Genomic DNA, 24,748 nt, shown 5'->3' on the forward strand with positions numbered 1-24,748 from the left:
GGGTGGATGGTTGGACTAGATGATCTTAGAAGTCTCTTCCAACCTTGATGATCCTATGCTTCTAAGAGTCAAGTGTGCTGAGAAAGCAGCCAATTTTTAGACAGTAAATTGTTACATAGAGTAGCTATCTTGTGCTGATGTTTCACTGACAATTTTTTACATCTAAATAAATTTTGAACCGAAATTATCAGAGCAAAATTAACTATGAGAACAAAATGAAATGATCACTTTAACTGCCGTACAAAGAGTTTGCACAGGTTGTAACATCGGGCTGCTCGTACTGCACTGAGGTTGTTCAGATGTTTTTTACTAAGTCATTTACTGTGAGAGTGGTGAGGAGCTGCCCAGAGAGGTTGTGGATGCTCCGTCCCTGGAGGTGTTCAAGGCCAGGTTGGATGGGGCCCTGGGCAGCCTGGTCTGGTATTAAATGTGGAGGTTGGTGGCCCTGCATGTGGCAGGGGGGTTGGAGATTCGTGATCCTTGAGGTCCCTTCCAACCCTGGCTATTCTATGATTCTGATTCTATGAGATGCTGACGTAGAATCCTCAGCCATTTACACTGCTGTAGTTCACAAAATTAATTTTATTTAAATAACCAAGAATGGATACATGCTTTATTGAAAACCTTGGAAGACAACAAGAGACTCACTGCAGTAAGTCACACTATTAAACACAAAAAGAGTTAGTAAAAGGTACTGTTCATAAACATGAAACACATTACTTTCAGGAGCTTCATGTTTTAAAGACTAAGAGCTCATTACTTACACCAAACAGTTCAAACACCCTCATCACTAAACCTTAGTATTGCACTACTGCTCCTCTGAAAACATCCAAAGCAAAAAGTGCAGACAACCAAAGGAGTTTCTCTGAATGACAGCAGCACAGGAGCATCTGCACTGGGATCAGCAGAGTGGTCAGCAGCTCATGGCCATGCTGTGAGCTCATTTTAGTCCTTCAGGAGTATTTGCACACTTCTCTCTCTGAAATGCAGACTTGGCAGAGGCAGTGGCATCAGGGAGCCTTATGGAAGGCATTCATGAGATAGCCCTTGAGAATACGATTGATGTGAATGGACCTGGCCAATCCATGTCAGGTTGCCCATCAACCAACACACCACACCGCTGCAGAGTGGTGCATCTGCATTACTCACACATAACAGGCATCAGCACAGCCAAAGACAGTATAAAAGGTCAGAGTGGTTGTGGGTTTGCTGGGAGAAATAAGCAGCAGCTCAGGCCATACCCAACATACACCCCATTTCTTGCCAGTAATGCTATACACGTTAGGACTGCAGCTGTGCTACAATCCTAAATAAAGAGCACAATATTATGACTTCAAGACTTCCTTTCAAATAAAGTTCCTTTTAGCTGGAAATCATACCATAACCAAAGTGTTCTTGTAAAACCAGCACAATGTGTCTTATAGCAGCACTTGAGATCCACTTGTCTAGCAAGAGCAGCCAATTCAAGCAGGTGCATTATCTCTTTGAAATCTGCTGCAGTACATCAACAGTTCAGTGCAAAGGCTGTAACACTGATTCTTCTTTTATTCCTCATTCTCAGCATGGAGAATGCTAACAGGCAAGAACAAAAGACATCGATGAACTGGAAAATGGAAGGCTTACCTAACCATAACAGGCATTAAAAAGACAACTAGAGGAGGTGACTGACAAGAGACTTCAATTACAATAACACAGAGGATGCACAGAACAAGTGCACTTACAGCATCTGTGAAAGATACGCACTGTCACCATGACCATCACACCCCCATCCACCTAACCCTGTGCCCAAAATTCAAGACAAAGTCCATATTTATGTTAACAGAAGGTAGAGAACCTGGGCAGAGCAGGATGACATGAAAGCTGAATGCTACATTCCCCAAACCATACAGTAACAAGCTGGGACACTTTTCCGATTAACAAACACTCCTCTTTCCTTCCTCCAAACCACTTCAGCTTCTTATCTTTAATTACAATTCAGTCATGGGACATGAGGGGAGAGCAACCTTTCTTTGTGTGCACATCCCTGTCACGTTGCCTATGGGGAGCTTAGCTCTGCTGAGGCACTCAGGTGCCACTCTAGTACAATAAGAATGTCTTCTCAGGTGGGTTTGGAAAACAGCACAGACAATTTTGCATCTGATACCACAAACACATTGAAACCCGTTCCAAATATACAAACATAAAAAAGAATTTCTACAGAGCATTACAAAATGGAGCCAATTTCTCTGATCTTCAGTCTAAACTCCCAGAAGGATATGTTAGTAACTAAGACCAAAACAACTGACAACAGAAATGAGCCCAACATTTAGCTTATGTATCATTACAGTTTGTATAAAAAATGTTAAGACATTATTTTATGAATACATAGAAAAATCAAAATCTGCAGTACCCCCTTAACTATGACTGCAGATCCTTTCTCCATAAGTGAATAATCCCACACTTCACTGTTGAGATGACTCAAGACATCTTGGGATGAACACAGCAACCCCTATTTTTCCTGTGAAGAAACAGCCAAGACCAATGGCCAGCCACCACCAGGTACATGCTTAACCAGATTCAACAAATAAACAAATAAACAACCCTTTCAATAGGGCAGAAAGCCCCAACATGCCTCATTGAGATGGCCAAGCCCAGTGGAGCAGCACATCAGAACACAGCATAGCCATCTCTTTTTGATGTGTGCAGGGCTGTTTCCCACCTCTGTACAGAACAGTGCTCTTTTCCGATGCTGGCTTCATGTGCATCGAGTGCATTTCACTTGTTACTCACAATAGGGGTTTCTTTTTTTGTACTTCTTGGTTCTTGTTCGTGTTTTTTTTTTCTTTTTTTTCTTAAAGAAACAATGAAAGTCTACAGCATGCTTTTTCAGGTATGTGACCAACGCCTGTTATTCGACAAGCAGTCTGTAAACTGGTCTGTCCTCTGAGAAGCTGTCAGGCTCCCAGGACAGCTGCACTTGAAGAGCAGAGCAGCACCTTGTGTTCAGCACAGTGAAGGCAGAGGAAAGCCCTTTTGCAGCAGCACGAAGCTCCTGCATGCGGTGGCTGGAAGGCATCAGCACGAAGAGTCAATAAGTCTTTGGCGAAGCTTTTTATCTTCTTTCTGGCCCACGTGGTCACTTGCATCACGGTCTGCCAAAACTAAGCAGAAAGTTAACTTTTAGAAGTGACAAGCCATCAAATCACTCAACATTCTTGTCTGCAGAACTGCAGCAATGCAAAGATGGGGCAAAGAGGACAGAGGCAAGCTCTTATCAGTATTGCCCAGTGCCAGGACAAGAGGCAGTGGGCACAAACTACAACACAGGATGTTCTCTCTAAACAACAGGAAACATTTCTCTGCTGTGCAGGTGATGAAGCAGTGGCACAGGCTGCCCAGAGGCTGTGGGGTCTCCTCCCTGGAGATCTCCAAAAGCCACCTGGACACAGCCCTGGGCACCTTGCTTTGGGTGTCCCTGCTGGAGCAGGGGTTGGGTCACATGGACCCAGAGGTCTCTGCTAACATCAGCCATTCTGTGATTCTGTGATGCACCATCCTCTTATCCCAGACCCTGGCCAGCATCTCCTCCCGTGCATTTCAAAGTCAACATCTACCACAGTTTTGTTAACATTAATCAATTAAATTAGAGCTAATTAAAACAAGACATCACTAGAGACGGATGAAAAGATGGGGAGAAATGGGAGAATCTTTGCTGGTGGACAGTGAAATTCATCAGTCAGAACAAGAGGCTTCTGCCAGCCAGAGTGGGTCACCGCGTGGCAGCCTCTCTCTGCAGCATGTTTTAACATACCTTCAAGCATCAATTTGTTCTGCTCTAAACACAAGGAAACTCAAAGCCTCTGAAGTGTTTTTGTGAAATGAAAAGAATTTCAAAAGTTCTGCTTTTCGGTAAAAGTGAGTCAGATTTTCCTTAGCTTCTTCAGGTCATTAAACAGCTCAACCTTGGGTTCCTACATCCTCCTAGCAAAACAACCCAACCTGTATCTTCAAGAAGGGTCACATTTAAAAGGAAAACTACGTTCTACCAGAAGTACTCCAACTAGAACTGGCTGCCATAGTGTTCCTTGTACAGGTTAAAATAATCTTCACTGTTCCTTCTTATTTCCCCTCTTGTATAAATTCGCTTCTCCAAACCTCAACCAAGAAGTGCTTGACCAAAGCACGGAGGAACAGTTACCCTCTGGATGCTGCTGCTTCTTTTTTTGTATTAAATGCAGGGGCAAGGTTAACTGAAAAGAAAGCAGATTTCATGTTTTTGTGCTGCTGAACATTTCAAAGCATCTTCACTTCTACAAGTGAAGGACTTTGTGAAGAGGCAGGCCACGGGTCTGAGCTGTTTCACTGGGATGTAAATGCTGGTGTCCTGCTGCTTCTGCGGGGACATCTGTGACAGTAGCCATGTTTACATCAAGTGGGAAGAAAGATTTGCCACCCTTTTTGCCTCTCTCTGGATATCTGGCTTCTCTTCAATAACTTGGCACTGGATTAGAATCACATTTAAAATATGCTACATTAAAAAAAACATTTTTCTTAGCACAGAATATAACCCCACAACTTCTATAACAATTGCTCAGAGCCAGTCATGTCCGGAAGATGACGGGACTATTCAGAGAACAAGTGCACCAATCCAGATCCTGACTCACCAATTTGGCAAAAACCACTCTGCAGATGATCTGCCTTTCTCTCTACTCAATGAACAAAACGTACTCACTGGCTTCACTTCCTTCTTTTGTCAGTTTCTGTTCCTCTGTCAGCAGCTTTTCTGAATATCACACTTATTTTTACATTAATCTCAATCTTCTGCTATACTGGACTCACCACATGCAAATGAAGTCATAGCAGTTATACTGCAGATGACACAGAAAAGTACAAGCAGGTCTATTTTCTTGTAGAACATATTAAAGTGTTTTTGATAGAATACACACCTAGATGCAACTGGCTTTGTTTGGTTTGGCTTTTATTCCTTGTTCTCTTTTAAAGAAAGCTTAGGCCACCTTACCTTGTAGCTCTGTTGCATCTTTTTCCAACTCTTCTACAGTCGTTTCCTTTGGCTTCCCCGGCACAGCCGTCCTTGGCTTCCCATCAACAGTATCTGTCTTAATTGTGCCAAGGTTTATCAAAAGTTGCATGACATCAAACTTCTCCGACACCGCAATGTTCTCCAGCACTTTGAGGCATTTATATGATTTTAGTTCACTCACGTTTTCCTCAAGAAAGAGGATGTAAAGGCTTAAGTCATCTAAATTCTTGGACTTCAGCTTCAGAACGTCGAAAGTCGGCAGGATTTCGTACACTTTGAGAATGCCTGAATTCCAGCGGAAGGGAACAAACATTGCGTACACCACCAGCGGCATCACCAGGAGATAGACTATCAGGTTAATGTAGCTGAGCACCTTGAAGACACCAACAGCAATCAGCTTGCACTGAACCACTTCTGGAACAGTTGTGTCATTCTTTAAGATCCCTGTTTTGATGGTGCAGAGAAACTCGTCGCTCAAAGAGGAGAGGCTGATGTAGTAGCCCAGGTAGAGGCAGGCAATGAAAATAATCACGAGAGTGAGCAAACGGCAGAAAATGTATTTGATTATTAAGCATTTGGAATTCTTCTTTGTCTTCAAGTACTGCTCCACAATTGGGTATTTGAAGTGGCTTTCAGAGATTTCCCACAGGCTGCAAGGGAGAGAAAAAAAAACTAAGTCCACAGACTGGATGATGCACCTATCTTAAATTTCTGACCAGCCTAATCCTTGAAAGCAGACACAAGGTTGGGTTTTCTCCTATCGGGGTAAATCAGCAGTAGATCTATTATAGCCAGTGGAAAGATAACAGCAGTTCCATGAAGAAAAATGACAGTCTTACACAGAAAAGCCACTTACAGAGCTCAGACATTGGAAAATGGAAAAAGGGTATTTCCCTCACAGCAAAAAAACTTTTTTGTTCCTTGCAATATGGAACAGGCATAGTGTGTACATCCACAAGGCAAAACAGACTCTCAGGAACTCATTCAGTTTACAGTGCACTCCATTGCCTTTCCCTTGCCAAGGCAAGCACAGAGGAGCAGATCTCTTGAGATCCCAATGCACTGCTCCTACCCCAGTGTGTACAGAGAAATGGGTGCCACACTGAGGGTGAAGCAGACACTGGATCTGGTTGGAGCAATGCACCAATCTGTTCAGAAGGTTTGCATTTTTGCTTATGTTGTTTGATTTTCTTTCTTTCTTTGGTGGGGGTTGTCGTGTGGGTTTTGTTTTGTTTTGCTGTTGTGTTTGTTGGTTTTTTTCTTTGCTTTACCCAGAAACTCTGCAGACCCAGCTCTAAAAGGGCAGAAGACAAGGAGCAGGCTCTGCCTCGCATTGATAAGTGAGGACTGCTGCTCCTCTTGTTTTCTTACCTCAGTGGATAAAACTAATTAACACCTGTTACAATGAAAAAAAAAAAAAAAAAGAATAGGACAACTCATGTAATTAATAATTGGAAGAGCTAATTGAACGTTTTCTTAGTTCATAAATAAATAAATAAATAAATAAATAAATAAAGTTGCAAGTTCCAGCTCCAAGTTCTCATCATAATGATTTCCAATGTCTTTTTATTTAATCAATTTAAAAAGGTGTCGAGCCACCACTGAATCTTTCACAACAAATATCTTTGTGAGGGCAGGTGCCACATCTGGTCAGAGCTTAAGGAGAACAGCAAAGAAAGCCAAGCTGCAGAGTCCTACCTCTGTGTCAAGTTTTCATTAGCAGCTGGCATGAAGTCAGCAGGGTCTCTGGGGTCTCCGCTACGGACGCTATTTGCAGCTTTGATTGCTCTGTTATAGGCTTTGTCAAGTTCTTCCATGATAAATTTCAGGTCTGAAGAGAGGTGAGGTGCTGCCGTGAAGCGCCAGAACAGACATGGTAGGTACAGCAGGATGGCCACGAGCAGAAGGATGTATGGGAAGAACTGAAGGGAGAAAAGTTCAGATTAGGCTCCACCTGGGTATAAAATAACCCAGTCATCACCCCCATAAGACTATTACATTCCCCATAGGCCCATTACATTCCCAAGAACCTTCTTTAAATGTTTCTACTGAACTGGCTTTTCATTACCAGGGACACGCAGGGCAGTCAAATCCCTCTTCATTCAGCTCCAGTAACCTCACTGCTGCTTAGAGCTTTTAAAAAACAAATAAAAACATACACCACCACGAAAAAGCAAAATTAAGTTACCATGATCCTGACATTGCTTAGGGAAAGGGCTGAAGAAAGCATAAAGCACAACAGCCTCAGGTCTTTCTTTCTTCTATTCATCACCAAGTAGGAGCTTTTCCACCATGAAATTCAATCTCCAATCCCTCCTGCTTCTGGAGAGAACCTATTATCTATCTGCTGTGACTTTCTATTCATACATAACATTACAGAGCCATGATGTACAATCCAGTCGGACAAGTCATTACTGTAGGGTACTGAGCAATCTGATTGCCCTTTAATTCATTATATTCAACTGTTGATAGTTTCACTGAACTCAAATCGAGCTTTAGTTCCTATGGAATTTTAAGTTAGTTGTGATGAAGAAATTTGGATTAGGCTTAAGCTATCTGCACACACGCACGTCCACTGGAAAAGCTAAAGGGGAATTTTAGAGACAAGTTGGGCTGGAATCATTAGTCATCAAGTGGGACAGTTCTGCTTACATCAGTGGATCAACAGATATTTATACGATGAGAATCTGGACCTAATATTAGCTTGTGTTTGCATTAAGCAGGAGAGATTAACGTTTTGTATGCACAAAATAAATAATCTGATGTTGCTGAGCATTCTATCCTGGAATGTTGATTCTAATATCGTTCACCAGTGAATCATCATTATTAATGCTAGGGTTGTGTATGATAAGTTAGCAGGGAAATGAAAACTGACTAAAGGAGCTTCATTCAGCATCTGGAGACCATAAAATGAACCAGATTTTGGGATGTGCACACTGTCTGCATAGCAGTCACACTAGACATTTGTGACACACTGTAAGATACAGCCATGAAAAGTATTACATAGCCACAGAAAGCAAAGAACGTTCTGTTTAAAGATCAGCTTTTCCTTGTGACCGTTTTTATAAATTCATAATTTAACTCAGTATTCCCTCCAAGTCCATATTACCTCCTTCTGCACCACGCAGCCACGCTCAATGCAGAGGTGGCCTTGCATTACCCTCAGGTGCAACACTCTGACACTTCCAATGGGGTTTTGCAGACATAGCATCAACTGAAACCTAGCAGCTCAAGAATCTGCCCTTCTCATTTATCACTGTGGACAATGCCATCAGGTCTCTCTTGTCAAAGTCCTGATTACTTACGCTGCCCATACCTTTAGGGTCTCCTAGACATGTTCTTTAAGCCTTTTGAATTCCCTATTATCTAGAAGGAATCTCTCCTACCTATGAACACAAATTTACCTAAGCTCCTTGACCCAGACTTCTGTGACACCTTTTCCATGGACCTCAACAAAGGCTAACCTGATTGCTGCAAATCTGTTTGACTTAACTTACTTCTGTCATACATCTCTTAACACCCTTCCACTGGTGCCAGGCAGAGAAAGAAACATTCCTAAATGAGTTAGGAGCCAGCAATGCATCTTACGTTGGTTTATATGATTTGGATTCACCACTCATTCCTTTGAAGTTTTACAAGCATAAGAGGGCTTATGAATTCCCTTTCTGATCCTCACTACCAGAAAAAACACCATCAGTGTCTAGTTAGCCCCTCAGATTTCTTGCCAATAAGGGAAGAGGCACGATGGTTGACACACTGAAGGTGCAGCCCCAAACTTGCATTGTCCCAGTCCCTGGGTCTTTCTTTACCTGGGCAAAGGTGGCACATTCTGCACTTACATAGCAAGTAACACCTGTGATGCTCTGCCCCAGACCTCCTCCAAGCCCATCCACCTCCCTGCCCTCCTACAACCTTCTTCCCTTGCATTTTCTCCTCCCCCTGATTCCTTTACCACTGTTTCTTCACCTACAGCCATCATACTATTGGGATGCATACAAAGGTATGTTGCTAAATTCCCCTCACAAGGTTCTTAAAACTCCCAAAGCTGCAGCAGAGGAAGCATGAAGAAACTCTATGAAACTCTTTTCCAAATGGTCACAAAACCAGAGCAGCAGCACAACCATTAGCCCAGCTCTTTTGGTTTGGAAAGAAAGCCGGTGTTTATCAGTCCTTCCACAGCACTTGATTCTTCACTCCATCCTTCATGGATTCTGGCTCCTTTTAAAAAGGAAGGACATTTGTTCCATTTGTTAACAGCAAGCTTACATAACTAGCCAATTGTTCTGAATCATTAAATTTTGGGGTCCTGAACTAACGGGCAGAAGTGAAAATGCAAAGTCATCCAGCACGAGTCCTAGGTTTTAGAACAACAGACTTGGATTACCCTGCTCATCTGACTGCATTTAGAGTCATGCACAAAGACTTCTCATTTTACAAAATTGACACTGTGGCATTCACACATGGATGTGCATGTGCAGTAAGCCCCTTTTTACATATTTACTTCAAAAGCAATGAAAAAAGGGGAACTGCTGCTCCAGTCCTGGGCAGTTTGTAGTAATCAGATGAAACGGGAAGTAGCACTGACCTTGAGAGCTACACACACAGAGAAAGTTACTTCCCTAAAAGTAAAACTCAGTTTTTCCTTTGCTGTTTATCAAGTTCCTTTCCAAAGCAAGTTCACAATGTTGGATTTAAAGCAGTATATGACATGGCACAACACAGAAAGTAGAACGTATGCATTAGAACAGATAAAATATCCTATGGTGTGACCTTATTTTCTGAACTTCATTAGTGAATTGTAGTAAAGGCTACAACACTCGGAGGCCCTGAGCTTCCATCTCCACCCAGTGCAAAAAGAAAACAAAAAGAAAGGCAAAGGCCCAACAAGTCTGGCACTCAAAAACAGAGTAGAGGAGCTTCAGCTACATTGCTCCAAGTTTGGGAGGTGCTCAGCATAGGTAATGTCTGATTATTTGCCAGGATTTGGACTTGATAATCCTTATGGGTCCTTTCCAACTCAGGATATTCTATGTTTCTATGATTATTATACTGTGTGATTATGATTCCGCACAAGAGTAATGCATGCACCAGAGACTCACAACTAGATCTTCCTATATGTTTGCTGCCAAGCACATATGAGCTCCAATGGAAGTACCTTCCCTTGTTGGTCACCTAGTCTGATAGTAGCCTTTGTCAAAGCACAAGCTCCCAAGGAAGCTCAGCACTACAAAGCCAAGCACTCAATTTCCTCATCCTGTCCTGCTGCAGCTCATTTAACTCCACTAATCTTAAGCACTGCATGCTTTACAGGCTGTACCCTAACTCCTCCTGAAAGCCAAGAGCACCTCAAACTTGAGCAGGATGTACAGAAGAGTCAGGATGTAGAGCCACGATCCCCCATTTCAGTACAGAATGTGGTTCATGTGGTTTTCAGTCTTCACTTGCAAGAGCAGCCCTGAGGGTTAGCTCTAAACAAATCAGCTGTGCACACCAAAATGCTTACATTCATAGGCATGTGCTATTTTCTTACATCCCCGATGAGAACTAGGTTGAGCAGTTTTAAATCAGTACTATGAATAGAGAAGAAAAATAACCCTCATGTATGAAGTAGGAAGTCTAGAAATCTATTTAGAAAATACAAAGTCATGGCTATTTATTCAAGTGTCTGCAATTGATTCTCCCATGAAAGTTACCTGCACAAACTAAGTGCATATTTTCCAAAACATCTTACTGTGAGTTGTGAACACTTTGGTTCAGATGAATTGTCAGAATGACATAAACCATCCCCACTATATTTCAGTTCCCAGTGCACATACACAGTCTACACTGACAGATCTAGTGTTGCAAATACCACAGTAAATTCCAAATACTCTCTTGACATGGCTTTTGCCATCTTTTATTGAAAGGTCCTCCATAAAAGTGTATCCATCTGAACAGCTGGAAGCTACTGTACAGCAATATGCTCCAAATAACAGCAATTATCCAAGTACAGTGCAGATCAGCTGCCCAACATCCAGCACACACTGTCACAGCTGTTTACAGGAGTCTTCCTAGGCTTTAATGAAGCTGGAAAGTAGGAGATCCCAGGCTATCTCTAAAGTCTCTGATCTCTTGCCCTACTAAACACCCTTCTCAGTTTCTAGAGGTTGACTTGCCTTCTTATCAGACAGCCCTTTGAACTAATCACTGAGAACTCAGCTAAATCAGCAATCAAAATGCACACATGAGACACAAGAAGTAATGATTTTGTATACACAGATAAGATGATTTGACCAAAGGATTGTCTTTTAAAAATGCATCATCTTCACATTCTCCTGAAGATGAGGGAAAAATCAGACTAAAACCTAAAAGAGCCTGTTACATATGCCCAGAGAAGTGGATGCCCCATTGTTGGAGACATTCAGGATCACACTGGTCAGGGCTCCAAGCACCTGGTCTAGCTGTAGGTGTCCCTGTTCATGGCAGATGAGTAGGACTCGATGGCCTTTAAGGGTCCCTTCCAACTCAAACGATTCTATGGTTCTATCATATAGCATCCTCAGCTTCAACCATACTAAGATACCATAAGTACACCTATATGTATTCCTAATGACTTCTTCATATGCTCAAATACAGTCTTGAGATTCAAAGAAAAAACAGCTGCCAGACTGGAGTGATCTATTTGATATAACTTGAGACTTGGATAGAGGCAGCAGGCAGAAAGTGAGAACCACCTCTGTGAAATTACAGAAAAAACCATTTTCTCATTTTGCAGCATCTTCAGTCCTTATTTATTTTGGGCAAACACTATTAAAACAATTGCAAGCATTCAGACTTGTACTATGATTAATAGTGGCAAAACACTAGGTCAATCACAGAATCATAGACTCACAGAATCACAGAACCATAGGATGATTTGGGTTGGAATGGACCTGAAAGCCCAGCCAGCCCCAACCCCTGCCATGGGCTGGTTGCACCCACCAGCTCAGGCTGCCCAAGTGTCCATCCAGCCCGGCCCTGAGCACCTCCAGGGATGGGGCACCACAGCTCTCTAGAAAGCAGTGTCAGGGTCTCATCACCTCTGATCACCTCATCACAGTAATAACATTCTCTGAACATTAACACAAAGCTGTTAAACTGCCCAGGTCTGAATGACAGCCTTGAGAAAATTGACAGGCATACAGTAATACTAAACAAAGAAAGAAGCACTGAAGCACTTCTACTGATTTAGGATCAAAATATTTTTCATTAAACAAGAAGATAATGAAATACCAGCTTCTTCAGCCCCAAACTCCTACGTGCCAACAGGAAGAGTTCAAGCAAACGAAGCACACCCCAAACTGGCTGACAGCAACAAATTCTTCCAGAACCAAAGCTATTAAGCTCCCTCTGGATACAACCCTGTTCCTATTGCATGAGATGTTTCACCAGCTTTCAGAGCAGAAGCATGGGCTGTAAATGACTCATCATTCTAAAGGTTGCCACGTGGTTGAGAGACTGTCCTGCCTCCAGAACCGAAAGTGAATTTCAAACCATGCATGACCTTTTTAATTCCTCCTGTTATTTCCTCTCTGCTACAATACAGTTTAAAAGCTGTTTTTCCAGATTCAAATAGTAAGGCTAATGAGACTAAACTAGCTATAACACCACACAAAGAATGGTTCAGAAATGTATCTGTGTTCTATTTTCCTTGCACTGACAGTCTCTAATCCCTCTGGGTGGGGCTTGATAGGTGAAAGATGAGGAATCCTCAGTCAGCTGGGAAGTTGTTATCAACCTGGTAACAACTGTGATGGTAATCATATCAACAACTCACTAAAGGACCTCAGGAGGGTTTGTATATCTAGAGACTAGCAACTCAGAAAGCAACCCACAGGTCCACAGTACATCTCAGTTCTATTACTTTCCCCACAACTTGCTCAGTTGCTATGTTTGGTGCCTACCAAGAGCCACTAAGATAATGCTCATTGGTCTCCCTTTTGCACCTGTGTCATAGAATCATAGAATCACAAGGTTGGAAACGACCTGCAAGATCATCTAGTCCAACTGCCTTCCCATTCCTATTAGTACCACAAGCTACTAAACCACATCTCGTAGCTCCTCATCCAGGTGCCTCTTGAACACTGCCAGGGATGGCGACTCCACCACCTCCCTGGGCAGCCATTGCAGTGCCTGACCACTCTGAGAGAAAAAGTTTTTCCTCATGTCCAACCTAAACCTCCTCTGGTACAACTTGTGGCCATTTCCTCGGGTCCTACTATTTGCCTGGGAGAAGAGGCCAGAGGCTTTTTCATCACAACCTCCCTTCAGGAAGTTGTAAAGTGCAATGAGGTCTCCTCTGAGCCTCCTCTTCTCCAGACTGAACAATCCCAGCTCCCTCAGCCGCTCCTCATAAGACTTGTGCTCCAGACCCCTCACCAGTTTCATTGCCCTTCTCTGAACACGTTCCAGGGCCTCAATGTCTTTCTTATAGTGAGGGGCCCAAAACTGAACACAGTACTCGAGGTGCAGCCTCACCAGAGCTGAGTTCAGGGGGATGATCACCTCCCTGCTCCTGCTGGCCACACTATTTCTAATGCAGGCCAGGATGCCGTTGGCCCTCTTGGCCACCTGGGCACACTGTTGGCTCATGTTCAGCTGAGCATCAACCAACACCCCCAGCTCCCTTTCCTCTTCACAGTCATCCAACCACTCGTCCCCAAGCCTGTAGTGCTGCGTGGGGTCATTGTGGCCAAGGCGCAGGACCCGACACTTGGCCTTGTTGAACCTCACCCCATTCACCTCAGCCCAGCGATCCAGCTTATCTAGATCCCTCTGCAGGGCCTCCCTACCCTCAGGCAGATCCACACCACCTCCCAGCTTGGTGTCATCTGCAAACTTACTGAGGGTACACTCAATCCCTTCATCTAAGTCGTCAATAAAGATATTAAACCTATCTGTGTATGATAGATTAAAAGGCTTCACAGCACAGTCTTCTCCTTGACTAGACTGGCCACTCACAGAGGCCAAAAGCTTGCTTCCATTCCAGTTCAAAACAAAGTTATGTTTTATCAAAACAGACCATCATCTTTAAAGATGAGAAGCAAACTGCATAAAGGAAGCAAATATGAGGGCTGCCTCTTATTTCATTATGTTGGCCCATGACCACAGAGACAAGTGTTGGTGGGATGGCAGTAGAGGCTAAGCCATCAATATCCCATTACATTTTGTTACTGTGTGACAGATAGCAGCAGAAGGGCAGTCTGACAAAATAGTGCCTGACATGCAAGTGTGGATGAAGCAATGTCACCAAATTCCTCCATGCAGAAAGAATTGCTCCCACTAACATTTACTGATGCTTGCTGAAACTTTTTGGAGACCAAACAGTGGATGTGAGCACAGTGAGGCGATGGGTGGTGAGTTTTAGCAGTGGCAACAGCAGGTCACCTCTGCTGTATCCTTAAGCATCACTTGAGGGATAACGCCCTCAATAATATGCTTTAGCTTTCTGTAAACTCTGAAGTTGCAAGGCAATTGGACTTAATGGTCTCTGTAGGTCCTTCCAACTAACCATTCCCTTCCATCCCATCCCACTGGCTGGCCTCCAAGCAGCATGTGCAGTTCTGACAGCTGCCTCACTGGTAGGGCTGGGGGCCAAGCATGGGTGCAGAGGTTAGGCCCAGGCACCCTGGCCCAGATACAAGCTGTGACTCAGCTGTTTGGACGCACTGCTCACTGCCAGCCTGCAGGGTTTCAAAAAAAACATCACATACCACCTGCCATAGAGGAACTGTGGCAATAAGAGCCTCGCAGAGATCCCTGAGACAGCATCAGTCAGCAAATTAACATAGGCTGTGTCATGTCAGTATGACACGAAAGCTTATTTGCCATAGCTGGTAAACTAAGAGATTTGCAGCTGCAATTGCCAGCTATCAACTGTAGCATAAAGTTCAATTAAAAGAAACAGGTAACAAGAAGTCATTTCCTTGACTGAGGGAGGGAGCAAGGTGTCCAGCTCTGCAGGCCGAGGTTCAACCTCCCCAGGCAGACTGATGTCCCAGCAGCTTCAGAGTCCACAGGCCTGGCTGAAGTGAGCTAGGGCACTTATTGAGCAATGATAAGTTCAGGTTGGAAGCCAACAACTCTGGCTTTAATATTCATGAAATGAAGGACCTCTAGGTCCAGGTTATGAGTGGAGCTCACTGAGGAAGGCAGAAGTAAACCCTTACAGCCAGGGCTCTGGGGCAAGAAATGAATCAGAGGTAGCCCTGAACTGTCTGTCTGAGGAGATCCAACCAGCTGACTGGAAAATAAAAGCTGAGGCATTGGATGTGCCAGCAGAGCCCAGAAAAACAGGCACTGCAGGTCCCAGAGCCAAACTGCCTCTAACACCAGGTCCTCATCCCATGGCCACTGGGGTGATTTGCTGGGACAAAGCTGTGGCTTGAATGTGGAAGCAGCACATCTTCTAGCAGTGCTGCTCCCAAGGTAATAAAACAGCAGCGCACAACAAAATCCACACATCCACAGAGCTCCTGCAGTGTTTCTGACTGCATCATCAGCACTGTCCAAGCATTTAAATCAGAATCTGCAACTCATATCAAAACTCAGCCAACCCCTTTGAGCCACCTCAGGTATCTCAGAACCCACTGCACTTTGTAGTCACAGAATAGGCCCCTCGCTGGGAACTCTTAATGATGCTGCTTTGCTTGCAGCAGTGAAAGTCTCAATGGAAACAATCTGAGGAGCTCAGAAAAGCTTCTCAGAAAAGCACATTGAAACATGTTGGTGCCCATTATATACTTCACCTCTCCCAAAATCCATATCTGCCCTGACTCCAGCTTTCTCCAACTGGCCAAGTATAATAAAATAAAAATATCAAATATTTTTACTATCCTTCTTTCCGAAATTAAGGTTTTGATACAGCATTAAGTCAGCTGCTGTGTCTTCTATCCTGAGGTTAAAGTAGTTCTTTAAAGACATGCTGGGCACCCAGCTCCAGGGTAACACATCAACATTACTCTTTTGTCAGATAGCTGACGATATTTGTTATCCTATAAAAACAGATCCTTTATTTATAAGCAGAAAATGTCTCTTCCACCTCTACCCCTTTGGAAGTAAGAAAAAGAAAACGTTCTCCCCAAAAACAGAAAGTCAAGTCAAAGCCAGGGATAACACCAGAGAAGAATCATAGAATCACATCCATAGAATGTTTTGGGTTGGAAGGGACATTATAGATCATCCAGCTCCAAAACCCTGCCAGGACAGGGACACCTTCTACTAGATCACTGTGCCCAGAGTCCTATCCAATCTGGCCTTTAGGCAAAAGAGGAGGAATGAGAAAGGGAATGTAAAGGCAGGCTTCTACATATGGCCAATGTTTCCACGAGGAGACCTGTACATACTTTATGGAGCCAGAGGGGAATGTTCTCCAGGTTGTTGTAGGCTGGCTGCTTTTGCTGCACTGCTGCCCAGCAATAGGAGTCCACGTAGGCAGCCTGGCGCCAGGAGAAGGAGCTGGGGGCAAAGCAGCTTATCTGGGCACCTGGAAAACAGAGCAGAAGAGATCATGTACTCAAAAGATGAAAGAAAATAAATCAAACTTAGAAAAAAAAGCTCACACCTGTGATTTTGCTACATCCAAAGCTATTATATTGAGAGTAGGAAGTATAGCAGCTCTGAGAATCACTGAATTCCCACAGAACTGCACCCAGAACTCCCATTGGGACTCTCTAATGTCTCCTAAACTTTGAGACAGATGCTAGAAACATCTATCTTTTAGGTCAACTTTCATAATTCTGGGGGAAAGACTGTTACCCCTCTTCCTCAGATTGGCCAAAGGAGAGCCAACAAATGAAAAGTGTGATCACATGAGGCTGGTTTCCCAAGGAAGCAGCCACCACAGCATACCATTTCAATCCCAAGTGCTCACCCCTCACATGTACTGAAAGACCTCAAATATTCCCCCAGCCCTGCAGCCCGTAATGCAAAGTGATGCAAAGGCAGATGTGTCCCACACTCTCTCTGCCCCTGAGCATGAGTTTTGACCTCGGGTTCAGGTTAGCCCTGCTGTAACTCCTAGCAGAGCAGGAGTGGTCCCCAGGCTCTTCCAAGGTTCATTCTCATCAGCACAGGGCCAGGCACACCACAGCCATCTCTGCTCACTCCCAGTACTTCTCCAGCTGCTCTGGCACTTAAATGTAAGATTGAGGCACTAAGTGACAGCCAGAACAGCCTCAGCCATAGAGTCAAATTCTGCTCTGACCAGATTACAGGCAGCAGCTAAGTCTTCCTGAAATGTGTATCAAGGAGGAAAAGTGGTTATTTGACGTGGAGCATCAGTGGCCCCGTAGGTGAAAGCCAGTAACATAGGACGAGGGGTTTTGTTTTTCCTTTGGAAGCTGTGACAACCACAGCAAAATGTAAAGTTTTCAGTGGACTTTCCTAGATGCTGAAACACAACAGCTGTTTCACCAAATGTTTATACAAAGTGGAGGTCGCTCTTCCTTGAGGACCTCTATGCCAAGAACAGCCTCCAACGCCTCCTCCAGCACAACACAAATGTCAAAAGAGCAAAAAAGGGAAATACTGCTACTTTCTTCTTTCCTTTTCTCAAAGTTAGTGGTAGATGGCATCACTTTATGCTTTAGGAGAGTATGTTTCTGTACAAGACTCTTGAGCCTCTTTGCTACTTTAGCCTCTAGAGAATAAGAACTGCTTCTGTAACAGATGACTGCACTAGCCTTGTAACTTGTACAGCCTTTTTACAGTGTAGCACAGTTAAGGGGCTATATTATAAATGAAAGCTTTTCCCTATGACTCACTATCACAATTATTTCTGAGGCTGTAATATCATAATGATGGGGTCTGATCTGTCACAAGCCTCCATTAGGGAAAACAAGTTGCTGTTTATCAGCCCAGAGCTCACGTGGTTTAACTAACTTGGCACAACACGAGCTCTTGCACTCTCCCAAAGCTTCAGGAGTTTCTGCTTTGCAGAGAAATTCCCTGCAGAAATAACCTGCAGAGAAAAGAAGAAAAAAAAAGGAGAAAAGAAGGATGCAATTGGAGTGTCTCTGTCCTTGATGGGTACCATTTATGCTCTGCTTTCCCTAACAAACCCCCTGCTGCTGGCTGTGCCCTAAGTGCAGCAGGAAACAAGTGGGCCTTTGACGGGGTGAGCAACAGAAGTGTTCAGCAAGACGCTTTGTCATGTCTGTGTCTGTGCATCTGCAAAAAGAATGACATGCAGTGTGTTCATTCTCATGAATGGGTGCGAAATCACTGAAAATGAGAGAGCCCTTAAATCAGCGATGCACAGGGCAGCCTCCAAAGTGGTGTAGACATGGCTTCCTACCAGAACAGGCACAGCAATCCCAGCAGCAAGCTCAGCTCTTCAGATCCCCAGCACTTCAGCCCAGACTTAGGAGACCTTCAGACTGTCAGCCAGGAGTCCAGCAGGTCAGAGACAGATAGCAGCAGGAGATGGGAACTCTCCAGTTACCACCCTGCTTTTTAATTAACTTAGTGCAGTTCTGCTTGTAAATTCTTGTTAATATAAGTACACCTTTGCACTAATCATGGTGCAAAGAGATTACATCTTTGTGCATTATCTTCACCGAACACAGATTACTCAATGCATCTGAAAGTCAACATGATTTTACACCCTTTTTTCCCTTCCTTTGCCCCTCCAAAGGGGCACACAGACACACCTGTGCGACCTCAGCTGGAGAGCAGCAAGTTGAGCTGTCACCCTGCCCAGCTCCACACAGTTTCATGCCCACCTTGCCAACAGCACCCAGTGTCCTCTGTGCCTGGGACTGGAAACCCCTTTTTTTTTTTTTGCAGCTGGTGACTCTGCGACTCCTATACAGCATGGGACAGCCCACAAGTGGAAGTTCTGCCCTGGTGACATTGTTTCATCTCCCAAGGAAAATCCCTGATTGAAAGGACAGAGTCCCAGTTCAGTAGGTGACTGCCTTGCTGGCAAGCAAAGTGACACCCCAGGCTGTGCCCCATCCCTCACCAAGGTGGATACCAGCAGGAAGCACTGGTTTTGTCCCCAGCAGCCCAACACCTCTCTTCCCACCAAGGCATCTAATTAAGAAACTAAACTAAAAGAGAGTGCTTCCAAGAATCAAGTTAACCACACGCTGAACTGCTTTTCCTGAACTGAGGTCAGGTGGTTTGTAGCTAAATAGATTAAACTTTCAGTGAGTAATTACTGCTTCCTACTGCACCACAATCATCGGGAAGAGATTTGCATAGGCTCAGATGAAAACTCAGCCATTAATTACTACCATAATGACGAACTGGGCAAAATGAACCAGCCATGATATTCAAATACCTGATTTTATCCAGCAAGAATTAGCGACACTAGCAGCCACAAACAGGAAAATCAAGCAACATGTACACAATGTACAGACTGCCAGGCACCATCCAACACACGCTCTTCTCACCAATATTAAAAGACAACAAACAGCCTCACACTTAAAAATATAAAAAAAAAAAAGATGTCTTAATGCATGCCAAAGGAGAAGAAACTGGATGTGTGGGTGTGCATGTATGTATTAAGAGCAGACCAGAAGGAATGTGTTTATTAGATTTATAGATGCCTCTTATGAACCAAAGCAGCACACTGGGAGAAGGAGACTCACTGTGTTCAAGAAGGAATTGTGGAAGGAGCTACATGGGAGCACAGGACGAAAAAAACAACTGTTTGCCAAGGCTGACTTTAGCAATGGGGAAGCAGAACATAAAGCCCAGGTGATGCTGTATTTAAGCAGAGGAGCCAGCGGGTGTCTGTCCCACTCCATGAGGCTGGGAGCTGTTCCTCAGGGAACTCTCAAAACCAGGCAGTGGGAAAAGAGCTAGATGTTGACCAGGAAGGCCTTCAGAGTGACAGATTTTTTAACAATCAGGAAAGAAAAAAAAAACCCCTTCCCAACGTAATTCCCACCAATGAGATACAAAAAACCAAAAACTTTCTCTTCACCCAAAGGACAAACATCTCAGAACTGGTGCAATGAACCTTTGGCTCCACTGCTACTTTGCTGCTACCCCAACCCTCTGGCAATGTCAGAGGGCCACAGTGCTTTAAAACAAATTCTGGTCCCCAAAACAGCTTTCCATCATTTCTGTAGGAAATGAAAGCCTAGCTCTTGTAGAAGTTGAGCAGAAAAGATTCTCCTCACTGACAGACGAAGATGCTCACCCAGAGACAATTTGGACTTGTCAGTGAAGCAAATGTTGCTGCAGGTTTGGGTTGGAAGCTCTTGTCCCTGACAGCAGTAACTTCTGATCTTCATTGAGGGCTCTTCATGTACCAAAGAGTAGCACGGCATGTGCAGCCATGGAAAAGCCATAATCCAGGGTGACATGAGCCAGCAGTGTGCACTTGTGGCCTGGAAGACTGACTGTATCCCGGGCTGCATCAACAGAGGCCAGCAGGGCAACGGAGGTGATTGTCCCTCTCTACTTTGCCTTTCTGAGACTCCATCTGGAGCACTGCACTGGTCCCCAGCACAAGAAGGATATGGAGCTCTTGGAGCAGGTCCAGAAGAGGTCATGAAGATGCTCAGAGGGATGGAGCACCTTCCCTATGAAAAAAGGCTGAGGGAGCTGGGCTTGTTCAGCCTGGAGAAGAGAAGGTTTCTCCAGGGAGACCTCACTGCAGCCTTCTGGTACCTGAAGGGAGCTTATCAACAGTAGGGAGACCAACTTTTTGCACAGTCTAATAGAGATGGGCCAAAGGGGAACGGCTTTAATCTAAAAGAGGGGAAACTTAGGTTAGCTGTTAGGGAGAAATTCTTCACTCAGAAGGCAATGAAGCGGAGAGAGTTCGGGGAGGGTGAGAAGCATTGCTCCACAGTCAGTCCTCTCATGAACAGTTTCAACAAATAAAAGCACGAGGCACAGCCCGCATCTCAGCACGCAGCCTGCTTCAGCAGCACTGGGAAACATCCTCTGAGCTCCCAGCCAGCAGCTGCCATAGTAATAGTCTTTGGCCTAATGACACCCAATCTAACCTAGCTATCACAGAAGTCAGATTGTTTCCCAAAAGCCAACCCAGTAACTTGTGAACATGAAAGCAGACACACCAGCAGGAAGGGCCAGCAAGGGGCTAGCAGCAGAGGCAAGGAGTCCAGTCCAAAAGATAAGGCTAATCCCCTTCATACCCCCTGTTCTACTATCCAAGGTATCCAAGGGATACAGCCTCCTGGCAGAGATGAGAACTAAAACAAACAAGGAAAAAAAATATCCTCCCAGAAACTAGGTGGGATTTGAGCAGCACACAGAAGTTTGTCACCAGTTGGAAAACCCAAGATGGTCACTGGGAACATTAATCCTATGGTATGCATGGCACAGGGTAGGGCCTCCCCACCTATGGGCACCTCCAGCACAGCAAGGTGGGGGCAATCTGAGATCATCAGGGACAATAATACTCATTGAGTGCTATAAATTCTCCTTTTGACAGACACATACCACTGTCGTGGGCTGGTCTGTGGTCAGGCACTTCCCAACCTGTCACAACTGATAAGTTTATAGTGCTACCCAAACTTCATGCTGGTTATACCCAAGTTTAAGTGTCTTTACTTAGCACATGATGGTTTCCTGGGAAGCTTTCCAAGGGGTTTGTTATGTCATATAATAAGCATAGATGTTATAAAGAGGATTAAGTCATGCTAGCAATGTGTGAGCCATACTTAGAATCATAAAATCATTTGAGTTGGAAAGGATCTTTATTAAAAGCCATCAAGTCCAACCCCTCTGCAATGGACAGGGACACCTACAGCTTGATCAGGTGCTCAGAGTCCTGTCCAGCTTGACCCTGAATGTCTTCAAGGATGGGGCATCCACCATCTCTCTTGTGCCAGTGCCACATCACACTTACTGTAAAAAACTTTTTTCTTATATCCAGTTTAAATCTCCCTCTTTTAGTTTGAAACCATTTCTCCTTGTCCTATCACAACAGACCCTGCTGAAAAGTCTAACCAATTCTTTCTTACAGCCCCTCTTTAGATAATGAGAGACTGCCCTTCGGTCTCCCCAGAGCCTGCTCTTCTCCACGCTGAAGGGCTCCAGCTCTCTCAGCCTGTTTCAATTTCCTCTCTACCCAACCTGCCTAGGGATTGTCTTGTTGCTGTTTAAGGGTCTGGATGTGCCACTTTCCTCCATGCAGCCCCACAAAGCCCTCTGTGCTCCGAGATGCAGCAGCTGTCACAGCACTTGCTGTGAGGCAGAGGGCTCTGGAGACTTCTCCCTGCCCTTCTCCACACAGTGAGGCTGACAGAGAAGTGGCACTGAAAGAGATTTCAACTGCCCACGTCTCAGTGGCGGAGTTGTACCTGACCACCTGTAGTGTATTCACCCTAAAAACTGCCAATGCCAAGAGGAAACAACGTAAAGCAGTCATGTAACATATGCACACAACGCTGCTCAAATCCTCACACCCCTATGATTATTTCCCAATTCCCAGTAGAAAACAATATCAAACACATACAGAGTATAACTAAGAACAAACTCAGGCAAGTTCTCCCCTCTCCTGCAGGATGCAGACAAGCAGAGCAGGGGCCACGTGCCTACCGACCTGCAGGGCTCCCTGATGGTGCACAGTGGATGTTACCGTGCCTCCTGCATAGAAATCCTTTGCACTACACAAACTGAATCTCCTCTGCTATCTGAAACTTCTATCAAAAGAAGAAGCATCAGAAAACCTTTGTAAAGGTATTAATCATTTCTCATAACCAACAGCAAACACAGGTGGGATTAAAGTTGCAGTTATCGGCTCCTGTGCTGCAACTGAGTACCAAACAGCAGGAAGGCAACAGCTGAAGCTGCCAAGGTACTTTAGGTGGAAAGAATGTAATTATCACTATAGAAATAGGATCTGAGCAAAGTGCATGCAATTTTTGTAGCAGAGGAAGAGATATTTCCATGTTGTGACTCACACATCGCTTTCACAACCACTCCAGATTTGGGGTTGCCCTTCCTCAGACCCAAAACAGACCCTACCATTTTCTCTCAGTTTAGCAGCCCTGAGCTAAAAATCACAACTCCATCAGGAAGCATTTGAAACAAATACTTACTTTCCATTTCAACACTGGCTCCACACCAGTGCCCAAGGAAGTGCCAAGACCCAGTGCATCCCTTAAAACACCTTAAAAAGAAGAGCTCCTGCCCGGCGCAGCGTGGGGCACAGGCAGCATGAGGAGCCACTATCACTTTCTGTATGGAAACCACGTGGGCTGCTTTGCTCACAGCAGGGCCAGTCAGCACATGGTTGGTCTTTTTCTTTTTGAAACACAGGAGCTGGCTTTCAAGCTTCAGGTTTTCTTCTGACAGATTCTCAAGATCACGAGTAAAAAAAAAATAGGGACAGACAGCGTAGCCCCGGTGTGCAAAACACAGCGCATATTTTAATCTGTGCTTTGTGAATCTGCTGTGGTCACAGAATCAATTTGAATCATTTCCATACTGAAAGGTGCTGGGTATGCCACACACCAGGGCACAAACACTCGGTTACTGAAAATGAGACCTTCGCTCATCCAAAAGAAAGGAAACTTTCTCCAAATTCAGCAATTCAGCTGCAGCTTGGAGCTTTGCATAGAGGAGAAAAAAAGCTTTACACTAAAAGAAGGGAGATTTAGGTTAGATGTCAGGATGAAATTCTTTACTCATAGAATGGTGAGGCCCTGGCACAGCTGCCCAGAAAGCTGTGGTGCCCCATTCCTGGAGGTGCTCAAGGCCAGGCTGGATGGGCCTTGGGCAGCCTCAGCTGGTGGGGGCAACCAGCCGATGGCAGGGGTTGGGGCTGGGTGGGCTTTGTGTTCCCTTCCAACCCAAACCATTCTATGGTTTAATGATTCTCTGAAAATGAAAGAAATACTGCTGCAGGGCTCAGCAGAGACCTTGGTGGGCAGGCATTGCTTCCAAGTGAGCTGGGCACAGAGCTTTCAGAGAGGAAAAGGGAGGAAGAACAGATGCACACATGAGCTACTTTGTGCACCTGCACAGCCCCTAAAATGAAAGCCTTCTATTTCGCTGCTTCAAAAAGACAAGTGCACTTGTCGTAGCTGATGTGAAATGAAAAGATTTGCTTATAGAAACGCTTCTGTGCCCTTTCGGTCTCTGACTGACCAAAGTGCCATGGGACATGGTTGTCCTCAGCTCTCCTGCTTGGTTGTTTCCAAGTTCTGGGTCAAAACCACATCTACTGAAATGGCATTAGGTGGTCAGGGGCACCTTATCTATTATGCAGTCTGAGATCTGATTAGTGCCATACACGATGTTTTTCATAGAATCTCAGAATCATTAAGGTTGGAGAAGACCACTAAGCTCACCACGTCCAACCCCAGCCCACCCCCACCATGCCCACGGCCCTCGCACACCCCCAGGCACACTCAGCCCTGACCCCCAGCAGACCCCCCGGTGCTGAGCCCCTCCCCAAAGCCCGGCGCTCGCCGCGCTGCCCCCGCCCCGCCCAAGCCTTTGTGTGCCGCGGGGAGGGGGCGGCGGGGGGCGGTTACCGATGGAGACCTCCTGGGCGAAGGCGAGGGAGATGAGGAGCAGCGGCAGCCCCACGGCGATGCAGGTGACGATCTTGTCCAGCGCCAACTCCAGCCGCAGCCCTTTGTAACGCGTCTCGGGCGGCTCCTTCAGCAAGAAGTCCGAGAAGACGTACTCGGTGGCGATGTGCGCGATGGCCATGGCGGGCACGGCTCGGTGCGGCGCTGCTCAGCTCGGCTCGGCTCGGCACGGCACGGTGCG

General features: G+C 45.0%; 1 protein-coding gene across 2 annotated transcripts; it reads right to left on the reverse strand.

Annotated features, from left to right (window-relative positions):
• Positions 1 to 567: 567 nt before the first annotated feature.
• Positions 568 to 24,748, reverse strand: PANX1 (pannexin 1). 2 transcript variants are annotated; one of them, XM_031616116.2, is made up of 5 exons: positions 24,508 to 24,748; positions 16,384 to 16,523; positions 6,719 to 6,942; positions 5,000 to 5,670; positions 568 to 3,140 (listed from the first exon to the last, which is right to left on the reverse strand). In XM_031616116.2, exons 1-5 carry the CDS (start codon positions 24,686 to 24,688, stop codon positions 3,055 to 3,057), a joined length of 1,302 nt encoding a protein of 433 aa, XP_031471976.1. In that variant the 5' UTR covers positions 24,689 to 24,748; the 3' UTR covers positions 568 to 3,054. The 2 variants fall into 2 exon arrangements, with proteins under 2 accessions (XP_031471976.1, XP_089990151.1); XM_090134025.1 differs by lacking the exon at positions 24,508 to 24,748 and adding an exon at positions 23,068 to 24,432.

Source organism: Phasianus colchicus, chromosome 1 (assembly GCF_987193195.1).
Source record: "Phasianus colchicus chromosome 1, bPhaCol1.hap1.1, whole genome shotgun sequence".
Classification (NCBI taxonomy): Eukaryota; Metazoa; Chordata; class Aves; order Galliformes; family Phasianidae; genus Phasianus; species Phasianus colchicus.